The following is a 14633-nucleotide window of genomic DNA, read 5'->3' on the forward strand; positions in this document are numbered from 1 at the left end:
AAAGTGTTTTCTATGACATGCAAATATAGATAAAAATAATGAATGATTAAATACAATAAAAAGAGAATATGCATGCAAATAAAATTATACAATAAAAAAGCAAATATAAAATAATACAGTCAGTATAAAATAATACAAGTAAAAAAAACTAAAGAATTGTTTTTTTTTAATGATTCTTTTATTCTGTATTATAAACAACACACAAATGAAATCCTGGAGATAAAAAAAATGTTTTCACACTTCGTAAATAATATTCATAAAAACAAACAAATATACAGTACATTTCAGCACAATGAGTGGAGCAGGAAAACACAATAGTGAATTGCACTACAGCTTGTTGAAAATCTCTGCTAATTTGTCCGACGTTTTCTGGGGCAATATCATACAACGTAATTAAATCTGACACGCTGTACAGATTTATTTTTTTAAATAAATATCAATATATATATTTTAGATTGTTTTGGGTAGCAAGTTACAGTACCTGGATCGATGCACCTGACAAAACAGGTCTTAGTTTCTTTTTGGTTTGAATCCACATTCACACATAAATGGAAGAAACGTGCCTATTGCACATTATACACCGGAGGTTGAAATTAGGTCATTTGAACAGATTCATTTCTCAATTTAGCTGACAGAAAAACGACTTTAAATGGCATCATAACGCTCAACATTTCCATGTCAGTCGCTTAGAATGCAGTGGCAACATTCATAAAGAAGAATACTGCAGTGGATTAATCAACAGACAGCTGGCCAGCGCTTGTTAGAGTACACATGATGGAGAAATGAGAGTTTGTCTCCTCAGATGTGCGACTCTCCTGTGTCCTGGCTGCTCGCGGACGCCTTGGGATGGATGACAGGAAGAAAAGAGACAAGCCAATCAGTCACTACTGGACAACTTTATTGCTCGCTCATGATCAGCAGAGGCCGGGCGGCTCTGTCAGCGGGATAAAAACGCATCACCTCCATGTAATCTATCGCGCGGGATCGCGCTTTGACATTTACTACACCGCAACTGACCAGAGAGATTGTTTGCAATATTTTAGTTTGGATTTATGCAATTTTAAAATCACTACCTCAATTATTATTGAAATAATGTATTACTTCTATTGTGTCCAGTAAGTGAAGTTGACATATAATTTGAATGCACCAGCAGCGTACTATTCTCCTGCTTCTCAGAGTGTGAAATGTGGGCTTGTTCAGTCGAAGACAAAGCTATTATTCGGTTGTACGTATACAGCATAATCTCAGCTCCTCCGAAGTAATATATGACAGGGAGTACTGTTATATTGAATGTCTAAATGTTCAAATTTGTGTTCAAATATCAGTTGCTACAAGCGGACAAAACTACGTTTGTTTTAAATACACAACATGTAAATCTCCTTGTTTGATGTTTGGCTTTACAGTAAACCTCAACTGGGAGTGGCATTAAACAGCATGAAGCCTTTTTTTGGAAGAACTGTTCAGCATTTGCCAGTGTGCTGCTATTGTGAATTGAAATAAGTTGAGTCCACTGCCACCATCGCAAGTTTGAACTCGCAAATCAAAGCTAAAAAGGGCTCGGATCGGAATCATTAAGTGTTTTTGCATACATTTTGGCATTGGCCAATAATTATTACGTGTACTTTTTCTCAAAAAAGGATATATGCTCTTTTTCTCTATTCCCAAGACACCTTTTTGACGCCCCTCAACATGGCCGAAAACCCGCCAATTATTACCTTTTTGGTGAAATGTACACATTTTAGGGATCCTGAACATGACCCCCCCCCCCGCAAAACTCAATCAGTAGCACAACTACGTAGCTCCCCTTCTAAGTTTGAAAAGGTAAAAACACCAGTTTCACCTACCAACATGCAATTTCTTGGACTCGTCTATCATAACAGGATGCACAAAAAAGTCTCCAAGGACCCATGCTTGAAACGGAATAGGAAGTTGGCCAAACTCCCAGTCGGGCAGTGGTGTCAAATTCATTTTGGTCGCTGGCCACATTGCAGTTAGGATTTCCCTCAAAGGGCTGTTATGATTGTGTAACCATAAAAATGGTCAATTGCCTCATCATATTATTACATATGCACAGCAAAATGAGGGATAACTAGTTGTGAAATCAGAAGACAAGGATAAGTTTGTTCCACTATTGTTCAAGTATCTGTAATAAGTGGTCCAGTCATAATAAAAAAAAAAATATATCTCAACATAATTGTTTATTACATACCACAATTAGAAATTTTGGTACAGATTTTAATAAGAGTCATGGAAGTTGATGTACATGATTTGCTTTCACGGGCCGCATAAGATGACTTGGCAGGCCGTTTCTGGCCGCAGTGCCTTGAGTTTGACACCTATGCAATGGAGAATTCACCCAAATTGGAAGAAGTCATCTCAGGCTGAAGGGTGATGCGAAATTGTCAGTTTTTTTTTTGAAAAATTGAAACTACTAATGTGGGCGGAACACGTTAAATTTCGAGGATCCTTTCATTTATTCGCCATTAAAATCAAAATGCTTTGAAAGCAAATTCTTACGTGCTGTCTGCTGGAAACCGAGCTGAATTCAGAGTAGTTTTTCTTAGGTGGTGCACTGAATCTGGACAGGAAATTTCCATACTCGTCCCTTACCTAAATTGCGCGGTACAAAGTTTGAAATCGGTTAAAACGTTGGACTTTAATTGGGTTTGAGTGCGTCTGGCTGATGTTTTTAGTGACTGACCTGCTTGGAGAACAGGCAGTGCATCACAAACAGCATGAGGCCCTGGAGGCTGGCGAAGATGGTGAACAGGTACGACATGACCGTGGTGCTCTCCTCAAATTGGAAGCAGCCAAAGATCCACGTGGTGCCCAGCACGCACAGCTGGGCGACTGCAGTGACGGTGAAAGCCCTGCAGGGGGCGGCAAAGGAGCGCAGAGGGAGCAATGAGGGGGAGTGTGACGAAGCTTCAGTAACACATCTTTTGCGCGTTGTTCTGCAGGATAAACATTTTAAAAGGAAAACAATTTACACATGCTGAATCGCACTTACTTTATTTTTTGTAAGGTATTCATGTCAGGGTTTAGACTTGAGAATTTCTGTGCCAACTTCCACGCGGTGATGAGAAAGAAGAAAATGTTGATCTAGAAAGCAACAAAAATGTGATTTTAAAGGGGACATACAGTATGGTGGAAAATAGACTTTTTACTATGTGTGCACAAGTAGTTGGCTATCGCATTTTGGAGACATTATTCAAAAGAGTGACGATCTTACTGTGGTACTTACGGCAATGATGACACAAGCCGGGCCCAAAAAACTCCAAATAAAATCCACTTTCAACCAACAACTGCAAACACACATTGAAAAGCCACTGAGCAGATTGTTGCAAGGTGACGCAGTGATAAATTGAAAATCCCCATCACGGAGTACAGCACTCACTATCTCCGGGTGCCGTATCCTCTGGGCTTGACCAAAGCGCAGATGGCGACGATCACAGCCGGGACACCGTAGCCGCCCGCCATCATGTACAGGGTCCGGAAGTTGGTGTTGAACACCAGGATGACCATCCGGAAGAGCTGCACGCCTTCCAGACACATCCAGCAGAACGCGGCCAGGAAGAAGAAATGCAGCAGGCCGGCAATCACTGCGCAGGTACTCTAAAGGATGGGACGCCCAGCCAGCCTTCTTGTGTGGAGTTGGCATATTCCTCGCACATTGCGAAAACATGCATGATTTTTAACATTTTTTTTTTGGTACTCACCTGGTTCTCTGTGCGAGAGATGCCCACGAGGAAGATGAGGGCGGCCACAAAGAGGCTGACGCACAGGTGCAAGTGGATGGTGGTCCGAGGGCTTTGGATGGAGCGGATGAGAGAGAAGGTCAGGATGCAGATGAGCAGGCAAATCAGCGACAGGGACAATCCCACCCAGGTCACCACCTGCAACTCGAACGTGGCCTGTCCGGAGGAGATCGGTGCATGAAGAGCATCTCCCATCCTCACACTCGAAGTCATTGTGAGATACAGGTTGAGTTCGGAATCATTCATTTATTACCCACTATACCCAAGCGCTACACAGTTCTAGGGATTTCTATTTTATATAGAGGACTTTAGAGTTGACTAAAGAGTACTCAAAAAACCTCGATACAGTGACTAGGGAGTAAGGGATGAGTGAATAATTCTGTTCAAAATCATTCACTCTTTCCCCATTGAAATAAATGCAAATACCATGAATCCATTACAGCCCCCCCCCCAAAAAAGAAATGTTTGTGTTTTTTAATAAGGAAAATAGCACTCTAGAATATAGTGTTTTATAATAAGTAGTAAAAAGTAATAACATAATTGAATCCATTGCAAAGAATTAAACAGTTAATGCTCCAATCCAATTCGTTGCGCTGCTCCTTCTGATGTGCCCGCCTTGGCCACCGGGAGTCAGTATAATACAGTAATGCAGACACAAACCAGGAACAATAGTGCTTCTTCTTCTACTAATACTGTCCGTGACTCGATAAGATGCTGTAATATGAGTCATTTTTTTCAAGTAACCATCGGTTGGTTGTTCACGACCCTTCAAGATGTATTGTGGGACGCATTGAGGTCACTACATAGTGGATAACCTATACTCATTACATATTCGAGCAGCATTACAAAATGGTGAGCTTACGATATAGTGGTTAGGGAGGAGTGATTCCGAACACAGCCACAGTGTTTACCTCTACGTCGTAGAGGGCCATGAGCACGGCAAATGTGCTCAAGTGGCTGCAGGAGCACACGGTGAATCGGGAGTTGGACTCCACCGTCGCGCAGCCGTCGGCAGACCAGCTCCCGTTCCCCCGGGAGGCGTTCCAGAACACACACACGTGGCGAGACCCGTTTACCTGGAAGACAGCAGTATGAATGGATGTACCTTGTACAGTGTACAATATGTAATGCACAGTAATTTTTTAAAAATTATTTGTTTATTATTTATAGTTTTATTTCTAGAAACAGCTTTGTGTGTTTTCTTTTTTTGGATTCACGTAAAAAATGAGTCACAAAACTACACACAAGCATCACCACACAAACGGCCAGAAAGTATGATTTTGAATGAAAGATTTTAGAAATTAGTAATAGTAATAATATTTGAGTTACTTGAAAAAAAATAGTTTTATATGAAACAATATCTTAGAACTATGTGAAAAATGACTAACTTTACTAACCTAAAGTCAGAAAATGAGAAATTAAAAATGCATATTAGCTGGCTTGCTCTAATAAGAATTGAGGAGGATTTTGTGGAAAAACATAATGCATTGTAATTAATACAAAACTGACTTTTTCTTTTTTTACATTTCTTGAAAAACAGTGTTTATTTTAGACCAATTGCCATTATATGAGTCATTAAATTATACACATGAAACCGCTTTTTATGTCACTTAATTAGTCATACTATAATACGCAGAAGCAAAGATGCAGAATGGCTGTGCCACATATATTTGCAAATTGACATATTCTTCATTATAGGTACTTGAAAAGTGATGAATATTATGAAAATCGCATCAGTATACATGTGTTATTTTATATAATTTGAGGAGTCGCTGCAGGCATCAATTTTTAGTCCAATTTCCGACTAAATTGTGCGAAGGACAACTTCTTTTCTTCTTCATTTATAATCTTACGAGATTATAGTTACCTGTGTCAAGTGGTGAAAAGTTAGCATGACCGGCTCTTCCAGGTGACTTGTGTCGGCGTTAGTGACCGAGACGGTCGCCGCTTTGGAGTTGATGACGAAGCTTTGGTTGGCCTGCGCATTCATCCCGCTGTAAAATCTGTCGGTGAAGGTCTCCAGGTTGTCGTAGCTGAGCAAGAAGACGCTCGCGAAGCCTGTAACAGTCACAACATAAACACAACAATCAAGTTGACGTCTTCATGAGAGCGCTCACTAGTTGAAGGCGTGAACACCACCTGGGTACTGGGAAGGATCCCCGGCGACTGTTTCCAACCGGATATTCAACATGACTGGCTTAGTTGATAATGTCACGACTCCCTGGGGTGACGCGGGTCCTTTGAGTGAAAGCAGCTCCAGTTCTGTCGACAAATACAGTAAATATGTCTTGGTCAACTGTTTCATGCAGTTATTACTGTTTTTTTGGTAATCCTAATGACTTAAACAATTATTTATTTAAATGGCAGTAAAGTGTGTTCACCAAGTATGTTTGTGGAATGTGTTTACTGTTGCCAAGCATCATTTTTGTGAAATGTGTAGGGTTGGGCGATTAATCCATTTGATCAAGATTAATTAATTGAATTATTGCTCAGAACGATTCAATTTTTTTTTTTTTTTTTTGGGCTTCTCAAGTTCACAGCAAAAGCAAACGTTACTTTAATATCATTGCTATATTCTTTTTCTACAAGCAACGGGGAAAAACTGATTTTGTGAAAAATATTTTATTATCAGGCCATATCGCATTACCACTACCTACAGGCCTGGAGTGGAAGTGCAGGGGTGATGATGCAGCTACACACTTCAGTTGTGAGCACGTAATAAGCATAAATTTTTATGCAATTTCTTGCTAAATCCTCGTGAGGAGACACTGCACCTCTTGAAGGAATGTAAAGCCGCTAGGAATACAGTATTATTACCTATGTAGGCAGAGGATCTCCTAATTCTAGGGGCTTTAATGAAAGGTCCCGTCATTCTCAGCGCACTCTCCACTGTGTCCAGAAAGATGGACACCTTCCTGTTGTCATCAAGAGCTTTAGTGGACAAGATGTAGTCCATGATCTCCAAAAGCCTCTGTAAGAACAAGGAATATTTTTTCTTAGAATTGAGGTATTCATCTGATGATATGTTTAATATTGTGTTGTGTGTGTATGCACTTTTTGCTCACCCAGTAGAGCCCCAGGGAAGTTGGAAAAAATTAGCACCCCCGCCACGAATATGTATTATCGACACCAAATCTCGTACACATATTCATCAAGACAAGATGCGCAAAAAAAGGCAGAGGAACACTACCTCCGTTTCAGTATCAAGTACCAATACCTGATAATTCCATTGCGTCTTGCAATTGTAATAACAATGTTTCATTTCAGCCCAATGTTATTCGGAAACACAAAACATAACTTTTCTTGAACATGACATACACTTAACTCAAATGTAACAGTTTTTAGAGTAACAAGTTGTTACAGTAATACTGAGATTTGATCCGTTTTGCAGAGCATAATTTGCAGTCAGCTACAAAGTGTTTTTTTTTTTTTTTTTAAGGTACTGCATCTTCACACGCCTGACCTGGCTCCTGCTCCTCCAGTCCAGAAGGTACACTATATTTCTGGCTGGTAAAGTGGTATTGATGTCATAGTATTGCAGCACCCCCCCCCCCCCCCCCCCCCGAGTACTAGTACGGCACAGACGTACAGTTTTTAGTATTTTTCCAATTTTAAATGCAAAATTCAGGGGACAAATACCGAAAGCAGGTCCTGGTCATCCAAGGCTCGTGGATCCTCACCCTTGGTCAGGTCCTCACAACGTCTTTCCAGCTGCATCATCAGATCATGTGCAATGGGAACGTTCTAAAAAGGAATTATTTTAAGGAGCATTAAACACAGGAAGAGCTTTTCAAGTACAGCCTGTGACTTGCCCGTGGAGTTACCTCTTTCAGATCCTCCGTGTCTTTGAACGCATCACAATCTAATGCTGAAGAAAAATGAATTTTAAATTTGCACATATTCGTACACGTGCGTATGTGCTTGTGCCTCATTTGTTCAATAAATCGACCTGACTTAACAAGGATGCTGGAGGAACTATTCCTACCCGTGCAGCGGGCGGCTTTGTGGCCGTAATTGGTGAACCCTGCGTGGCATGCACAGTAAGGGCCGCTGGCTCCAATGTGGCAGGTTCCATTTCCACAGTGGTTTGTCTCATCAGTCGAACATACGGCTAGAGAAAAGGAAACATCAGAATGTCAAAATAACATTCCTATAGAGACTGTTGAACAAAGGGGAAACGGGGACTTTTATTCATTCAAAGGTGGCATCGTCGTGAAAAATCAGCTTTTTAAATGCTCGTTTCTCCTCAATTCAGCGCTACATAGTTCTCAGTCTTTGCATATTTTCAGCAATTATCTTCAAACGTGGAATATACTAAGGAAGCTCTGAATTCACTTTACAGTTTAGTTGGTCAGAAAATTATTTATTTACAACAAATAAAATATCTTCCTTCAACTATCTATACCACAGGTGTCAAACTGGTGGCCCGGGGGCCAGATCCGGCCCGCCACATCCTGTTATCTGGCCTGCGAAAGCAAATCAAAATAGCTAATTGTGTTTTAGTGTAATAACATTGACATATTTTCAAGCATTTTTTTGTTACCAATCCTGCTTTGAAAGTAAATGTAACAGTTGAAAAACGTTTTTATAGGCTTCTGAATTCAAAACTGGTTATTCATTGTGTTGTGTATACTGTATTTAATTATATGAGGTAATCTTTTATTTACACGGGTTCACAGTCGTAGCGGCCTTCCGAGGCAAGTCATAACCATGATCAGAACTATGATGTGGCCCTTTGCAAAAATGAGTTTGACACCCCTGAATTTTATACCAACAACACATAGTGACAGGTAGAACAATTAAATTAACTGCCACTAGATGGCAGAAGGTACATCAGTAACCTGTGTATCCACTTTGTTAGACATTTTTGATGCTGTGGTGGGAATTTTATTTGTAATGTAAAATACTGTTTGTGCCGTGGCTCAATAGAGGTTGCAAAACACTGTTCTAACGGTGTAACATTTGTCTTGAAGTACGAAAAAATGGATGGATTACATGATGGTGCTGACCTTCACATGGCTCTCGAGGTAACGTGAAGTTGTCTCTGCCGGACTTGCTTCCGAAGCCGTCGTTGCAAATGCAGTAATAACTGCCAGGCGTGTTGATGCACTTCGCATTAGGCCCACAGATATTTTCCGTCAGACACTCATCCACATCTACAGAACAGACAAACATCAATCCCTAAACAGGAAAGTCATCCACATTGCGAACTCCACGTCCGATTATGTGCTGTTCAAACTACACTTTCAAAAAAAAAAAAAAACAGTACATCTTACCATCACAGTCAGAGTTAACATTGGCAACGAATCCCTCATAGCAAGCACAGTAGTACATTGGAATGGTGTTAATACAGTTTTGCAGTCTTGCACAGACGTCTTTGTTCTCCAAACATTCATTTATATCTGGTGGGGGGGGGGGGGGGGGGGGGGTAGATATCAAAGATGAAATGAGCTGTAAAACTAATCTGAAATGTATCTGTATCTCTGAGAAGATAATTTACCGCTACACATTAAAGATGATTCGGCAGTAAAATTGCTTGACTTTATGCTGGTTTGGAAACCACTGTCACACTTGCAGAAGAAGCTGCCAATGGTGTTGTAACACTTTGCGTTCACTCCACATGGTCCAGTGTCATCAGGGTAGTCTTCATCAGTGGCACACTCATCTTCGTCTTTGAGGAAACATGAATGAGTGAATGCATTTCCGATGCAACAGTCAGTGGTGTTTAATATAAAAAAAACTTCATCAACCACTTACCATACCAGGAAATGTATAGTACTTTTCAAAACAACAAAAAGTGATATCTTAAAATATGGAAGCCTTACTTGTGGTAAATAAATTGTTGAAAAAAAAAAAAATGAAAGGAAGAAACATATTTGTGACATTTGCCACTTGTTGTTGGGTAGAATTCATGCGCTGCAACCTTGTCTTTAATGCTGGCAACAACACACCTTTTTCTTTGCTTATTTTACCCAAAAAATACAATATATATATATATATATATATACCAATGCATTCGCCGTTCGCAAAATTAAATCCCTTGGAGCACGAGGATTCTGACAGCGCCAAGATGGACGACAGGTACAGAGCTGAAAGGAAAAGAAGAGAAATTGCAGTCATCCTCCCGTTCATCACCTCCTCACACGCGTGACATGTCTTAAAGCGGAACCCACGCTTCATCTTCTTGCAGGTCGCTCAATCAATCTGAAAACGCAGCCACGGAGATGTCAAATGATACGTTTGATGTGAATTAGTGTGCGAGAGACTTTGTCAAAAAGGCAAATGTTCTCATTTCTCCACCCTCATTTCCTCGGATTGTTCCCATATACGGCGTGTGCGCCATCACTCACTCGCAAGGCCGTGCGGGACTTCCTATGGGCGAGGAAACCTCGGCTGGCACCGTAGGTGCAAAATATATATAACGTTACATCCTCAGTCAGAGTCAGTCCTCTGTGGTTGTCTAAATCACAGCAGAGGAGCATAAAGTATCCAATGACGGGAAGAAAGAGACCAATTACGGCGCTTTTCCTCCATAAAATGAAGCCGCACTCACCCCTAAAAGAGGGAGGCCCGTTTTAACATGTATTATGACTTTGTGGAAACATTTGCAAATGCGGTTGAGATGTTTAAACGCCTCCAGTAACTCAAACGCTTAGTTTTGTCACAATATTAAAATTCTAACAGCTACTAATGAGTTCCAATACAAGCCAGAATTGTGCCTTCACAAAGATAATAATGCTCTGTTTTGTTGAACAATACACTTATTATTGTGGCTGCAGTTTGTACCAATTGTACATTTACTTTATAAACTGACTTTTTGAAGTAAAACCTTCCACAATAACGCCTTATTGTACACGTGACATGATGTCATGATACATTTGTCGGGCTTCGCCTTTTACTTATTGTATCAAAAAAAAAAACGTCAGGTTTGTTTTGTCCCCCGTGGGGTTGCAGGCGCTATCAGGCGGGTTCTGCATGCGATGAGCTCATAGTATATAAATGTCTCTTTTCTTTAAAAGCAGAACAGAGAGTCCTCTCTGTGAGTAGTGTAGCTGAGATAGGGAGTTGTTGGATGAAAAGCAGAGCGACACATCCTCCCACTTCCCTTTAGTTTATCTGATAGCTGATTCTGTCGCCATTTAGTTATACTTTGTAAAACTATCGGCAGCATAGTGGTTACCACCTCTGCCTCACAGTTCTGAGGGGTGGCGCCAAATTCGAAAAATTCCCCCCAAAAATCAATGTATTTTTTAAATTTAATTAAAAAAATATCTATATTTTGAAATTTTATTTTTTATTTCATATTTTATTTTTTATTATTATTTTCCCTTAAAATTGTCACTATGACCAGACTTTAGTACATAGTAAATATTGTATGTGAAAAGAATCCGTCGCCTCTGACCCCATTTTGTGCTTCGAATTAGATTTTTGAGAAACAACCAATTACAGACTGAAGGCACGACTTACGAGGTGTCCTTTATTTTAAACGTGTTTACACGCCCGCGACCCTATTGAGGAGAAGCGGCTCCGAAAATGGACGGATGGATGGATTCATCGTGGGCACCCCTGTGGTCTCGCAAAAAATAAACTTTGAACCGATAACAGTGTTATTTTATTTGGTGGTGTGAGATTTTTCTGATTTAAAATATGTGCCTTGGGTCAATAAAGTTTGTGAATCACTGCTTCAGATTGTCACGTGACATTTTCCATTGTTCTGTCACAATATTGTGTTTAGTATATAAACAAACTAGAAAGGCAGACTTAAAGTGGACAATAAAAATAAAGTCCATACATCTTTATTTCAAATGCCAGGTTCTTGTGATATGAAAAAAAACTAAATTTCCACCATTAATTTGACCTGTAGCTTGTACAGGTCAATTGAATGTTTTTTTTTTTTTTTTTTTTTTTTTTCAAACTTTTAGAAAATGGAAGTACAAATCAACAATTGTAATTATGTTGGCTGCACAAGCGTTGACACACTCTTATAACTGTGATGTGCCGTGTTCTAAATTAACCAATCACATTTAAACTCATCTTAAATAGGAGTCAGAAGCACACACCTGCCATCATTTAAATTGCCTCTTATTAACCCCAAATACATTTCAGATTTTTTTTTGCCGCTTTATAGTAGAAGCCTGAAGCTTTTGTTTTTGTGGTTGACCCAAACATACCTTTTGGAATTAAAGCAAAATGGTTCAGCATTGATTTGATCAGACCCTAACACATATTTCCACATCTCGGATTGTTATGGTCCGATGCAGTAAAACCACACTATTGCGCACAGCCATTATTAGGAAAGCAATGATCTTAAAGAAAAATACACAAGGAAAGCTAACTGAATGCAAGGGTATTTGTCTCATTATGTATTGTTGCAATAAATGATTTCCTAGCAAATGAATAAAGGTTTACCCCACAGACGTTAACAAATTGTATTTAAAATGCTTATAGCACTACGGAAGTCAGTGTTAAAACTAAAAAGAGACGATTTTCCATGGAAGCTTCTGCGTAAGAGAAGGGTTTTGACTCACCCAGAAGCAGAAGTTTCCTCCTCCCTGCCATGGTGACCAGAATAAGATTGTCTTAACTTCTCTTCTCTCCTCAGAACCAACTTCTGTGTTTGTGGGAGTTTTGTGCACAGAGAGGTCTCACTCACCACGCTTGTATGACGCCCCTGACACGAGGGGAGTATTCAGCGCACATGCGTGGGAGGGGTGAGAGAGTGGGGCGTGCGAGTGTATGCGATGTTTTTATTTTTTATTGTTAATATCATTTCCACACATCATCACGTCAGTCTCTCACTTCCTTCTACATGGTAATTCTCTGTACAGGGGGGCAGCTGGAGGGTCATGAGCTGTTTAGACTCCTTGACCTGTCATTGTTTTATGTGGCCCAATATGATGCTCCCCTCCACCCAGCCCACTGGCAGCGTTATTACAGAGACTCTGTCTTAACTATGACGATGACATACATATGGCTTCTGCTTCTGATTGCAACAATGGGAGACAGTGAAACAATGGTGCCTAATGTTGAACTTGGAAATAAATTGGAGGGGGTAGGAAAACCTCCCTTTCTTGTATTTTTCCAACATTTTCTCATTTGGATTTTCCATGGAGTGTATCTTAATTGAAACGCAGAGAAACTACATTGTCTATAGAGGGGCCCACGACCAAATTAACTTGCATTATGTATCCAATTAGCTGCTCTATCATATTTTTTAAATGCTTTCTTTGTGCCATTCAGAGCACTATCCCCCCCCTCCCATTTCTGCCTAGCTGCATTTTTTTTTCATTGGACATTTGGGGGCTCTAGTCTTAAACCCTTCCAAGACTGTGTGCCAAGTGCCTCACTTGATCCAGTGGATAACAGCGTTATGAATTTTATATTTAATAGAGGGGAACGATTCAGTGGACCGTATGCACGGCAACGCATTAAGCATTTCCGACGGAAAGGTCAGGCGGCATAACAGTTTTCGCTGTCAATATGTTGCAAGCTACGAAAGAAAATAACCTGTCATTAAATGTGGTAATCTGGGGTTGTGTTTGCGGTAAAAATTGCATCAAACGTTTTTTTTTTTTTTTTTTTACTTTTGAAAAAGAGGCGATATCTTCTCCAGCCAACACCAGTGAGCTTCCCGCTATGAACTACAAAGACGATGGAAAGTTAATATTCGCACAGACAATTTCACCATCACAACGAACATAAGAATTGGGTGTGGTTGCAGTACACATGGACCTCTACAGTGAAACTGCTAATGGCTCATTAAATCAGATTTGGATCCTTTGATTGTTTTGCTGTTAGTTGGATAACTGTGGAAATTCCAAAGATGTAACTTTAAGTAATTCCAGCAGCCAGAGAATGAAGTTTAACACAGCACCTTAATTAAACGGTTGCAAACGTTAACTGCGAAAATGTGTAGACCAAATGCGAGAACAAGAACCTGTGGTTGGTACCTAATCAATAATTTTCCCCATATAAAAAGTCGTCTGCAAGTGAGAACCTAAAACAACATGTAGTAGTAGCCATCATGTAGTTTAAATGAAAAGTTTAAAGGCTGACAAAAAGAAGAGCAACCTTCTGAAACAAGAGGGGGACATAATGTTCTTCTTACTTCTTAATTTGTACGTTCTTGTGAGTTTCCACAAACTCCATTTATAACGTTTGGCCTGAGAACGAAACACCCATTGAGGCTCTGTGGGGATGTTTTCGTGCAACTCAAGTGCACAAAACAACTCCAGCACCGAGTGACAAGGCCATTTGTAGGCCACGACTCCGTGTCCAGACGCCAACCCACCGAGCTGGTGGTCATTTTAGATGTGAGAGTGACAGACAGCTGTTCTCTAGGGGGGAGGGGCGGGGGGTGGCGGGGGCAGCTTGAAATGTTGCTGACACAAAAATGACCTTAAAAAAGGAGTTTTGGTGAGCTGCCTCCTACATAGAGTCAGAATTACAGGAAGAATGTGACAAAAGATTTGGAAAATGACCGCTAAAACACAAGAGTGATTGTGTACATTTTTGATACAAACAAACTTTTCGATTCATTCGGTGCACCTGCAGCGTTTGTACAGTTTTGAATTTGAATCTTAATTAGTTTTTAGTTTCCCAGATGATTAAAGAAGAACTACACAAAGAAAATTGTTCCGCATTATCAAGCAAGTCACTGTTTTTATGCATAATGAGAAAAAAGAAGGCTCTTTATGCACTGAATAGTCCAGTGCCTTGTGAAAGGAATGAAGACGCCTTCAATTTTAAGAAAATAATCATATGGTCAAATAATTTGTGTCTGATTCAGGCGTATTAAAGGAACTTTTCTGTCAGGCAGTTTATGAACGCTGTGCTACTTTGGATAGTATAGATGAATGTCCAAAAAAAAGGCGA

At 40.1% G+C, this 14633-nt stretch overlaps 1 protein-coding gene across 2 annotated transcripts; it reads right to left on the bottom strand.

Annotated features, from left to right (window-relative positions):
- Window positions 1-170: 170 nt before the first annotated feature.
- On the bottom strand, window positions 171-13041 carry LOC133415238 (adhesion G protein-coupled receptor E1). Of its 2 annotated transcripts, XM_061701146.1 has the most exons (19): window positions 12287-13041; window positions 9767-9847; window positions 9259-9429; window positions 9035-9160; window positions 8768-8914; window positions 7744-7869; window positions 7583-7626; window positions 7398-7502; window positions 6576-6729; window positions 5898-6020; window positions 5626-5816; window positions 4670-4834; window positions 3720-3914; window positions 3398-3615; window positions 3245-3305; window positions 3011-3102; window positions 2702-2870; window positions 2518-2610; window positions 171-840 (listed from the first exon to the last, which is right to left on the bottom strand). In XM_061701146.1, exons 1-19 carry the CDS (start codon window positions 12315-12317, stop codon window positions 799-801), a joined length of 2334 nt encoding a protein of 777 aa, XP_061557130.1. In that variant the 5' UTR covers window positions 12318-13041; the 3' UTR covers window positions 171-798. The 2 variants fall into 2 exon arrangements, with proteins under 2 accessions (XP_061557130.1, XP_061557131.1); XM_061701147.1 differs by lacking the exon at window positions 2518-2610.
- Between the last annotated feature and the right edge of the window lie 1592 nt (window positions 13042-14633).

Source organism: Phycodurus eques, chromosome 16, assembly GCF_024500275.1.
Source record: "Phycodurus eques isolate BA_2022a chromosome 16, UOR_Pequ_1.1, whole genome shotgun sequence".
Lineage (NCBI taxonomy): Eukaryota > Metazoa > Chordata > Actinopteri > Syngnathiformes > Syngnathidae > Phycodurus > Phycodurus eques.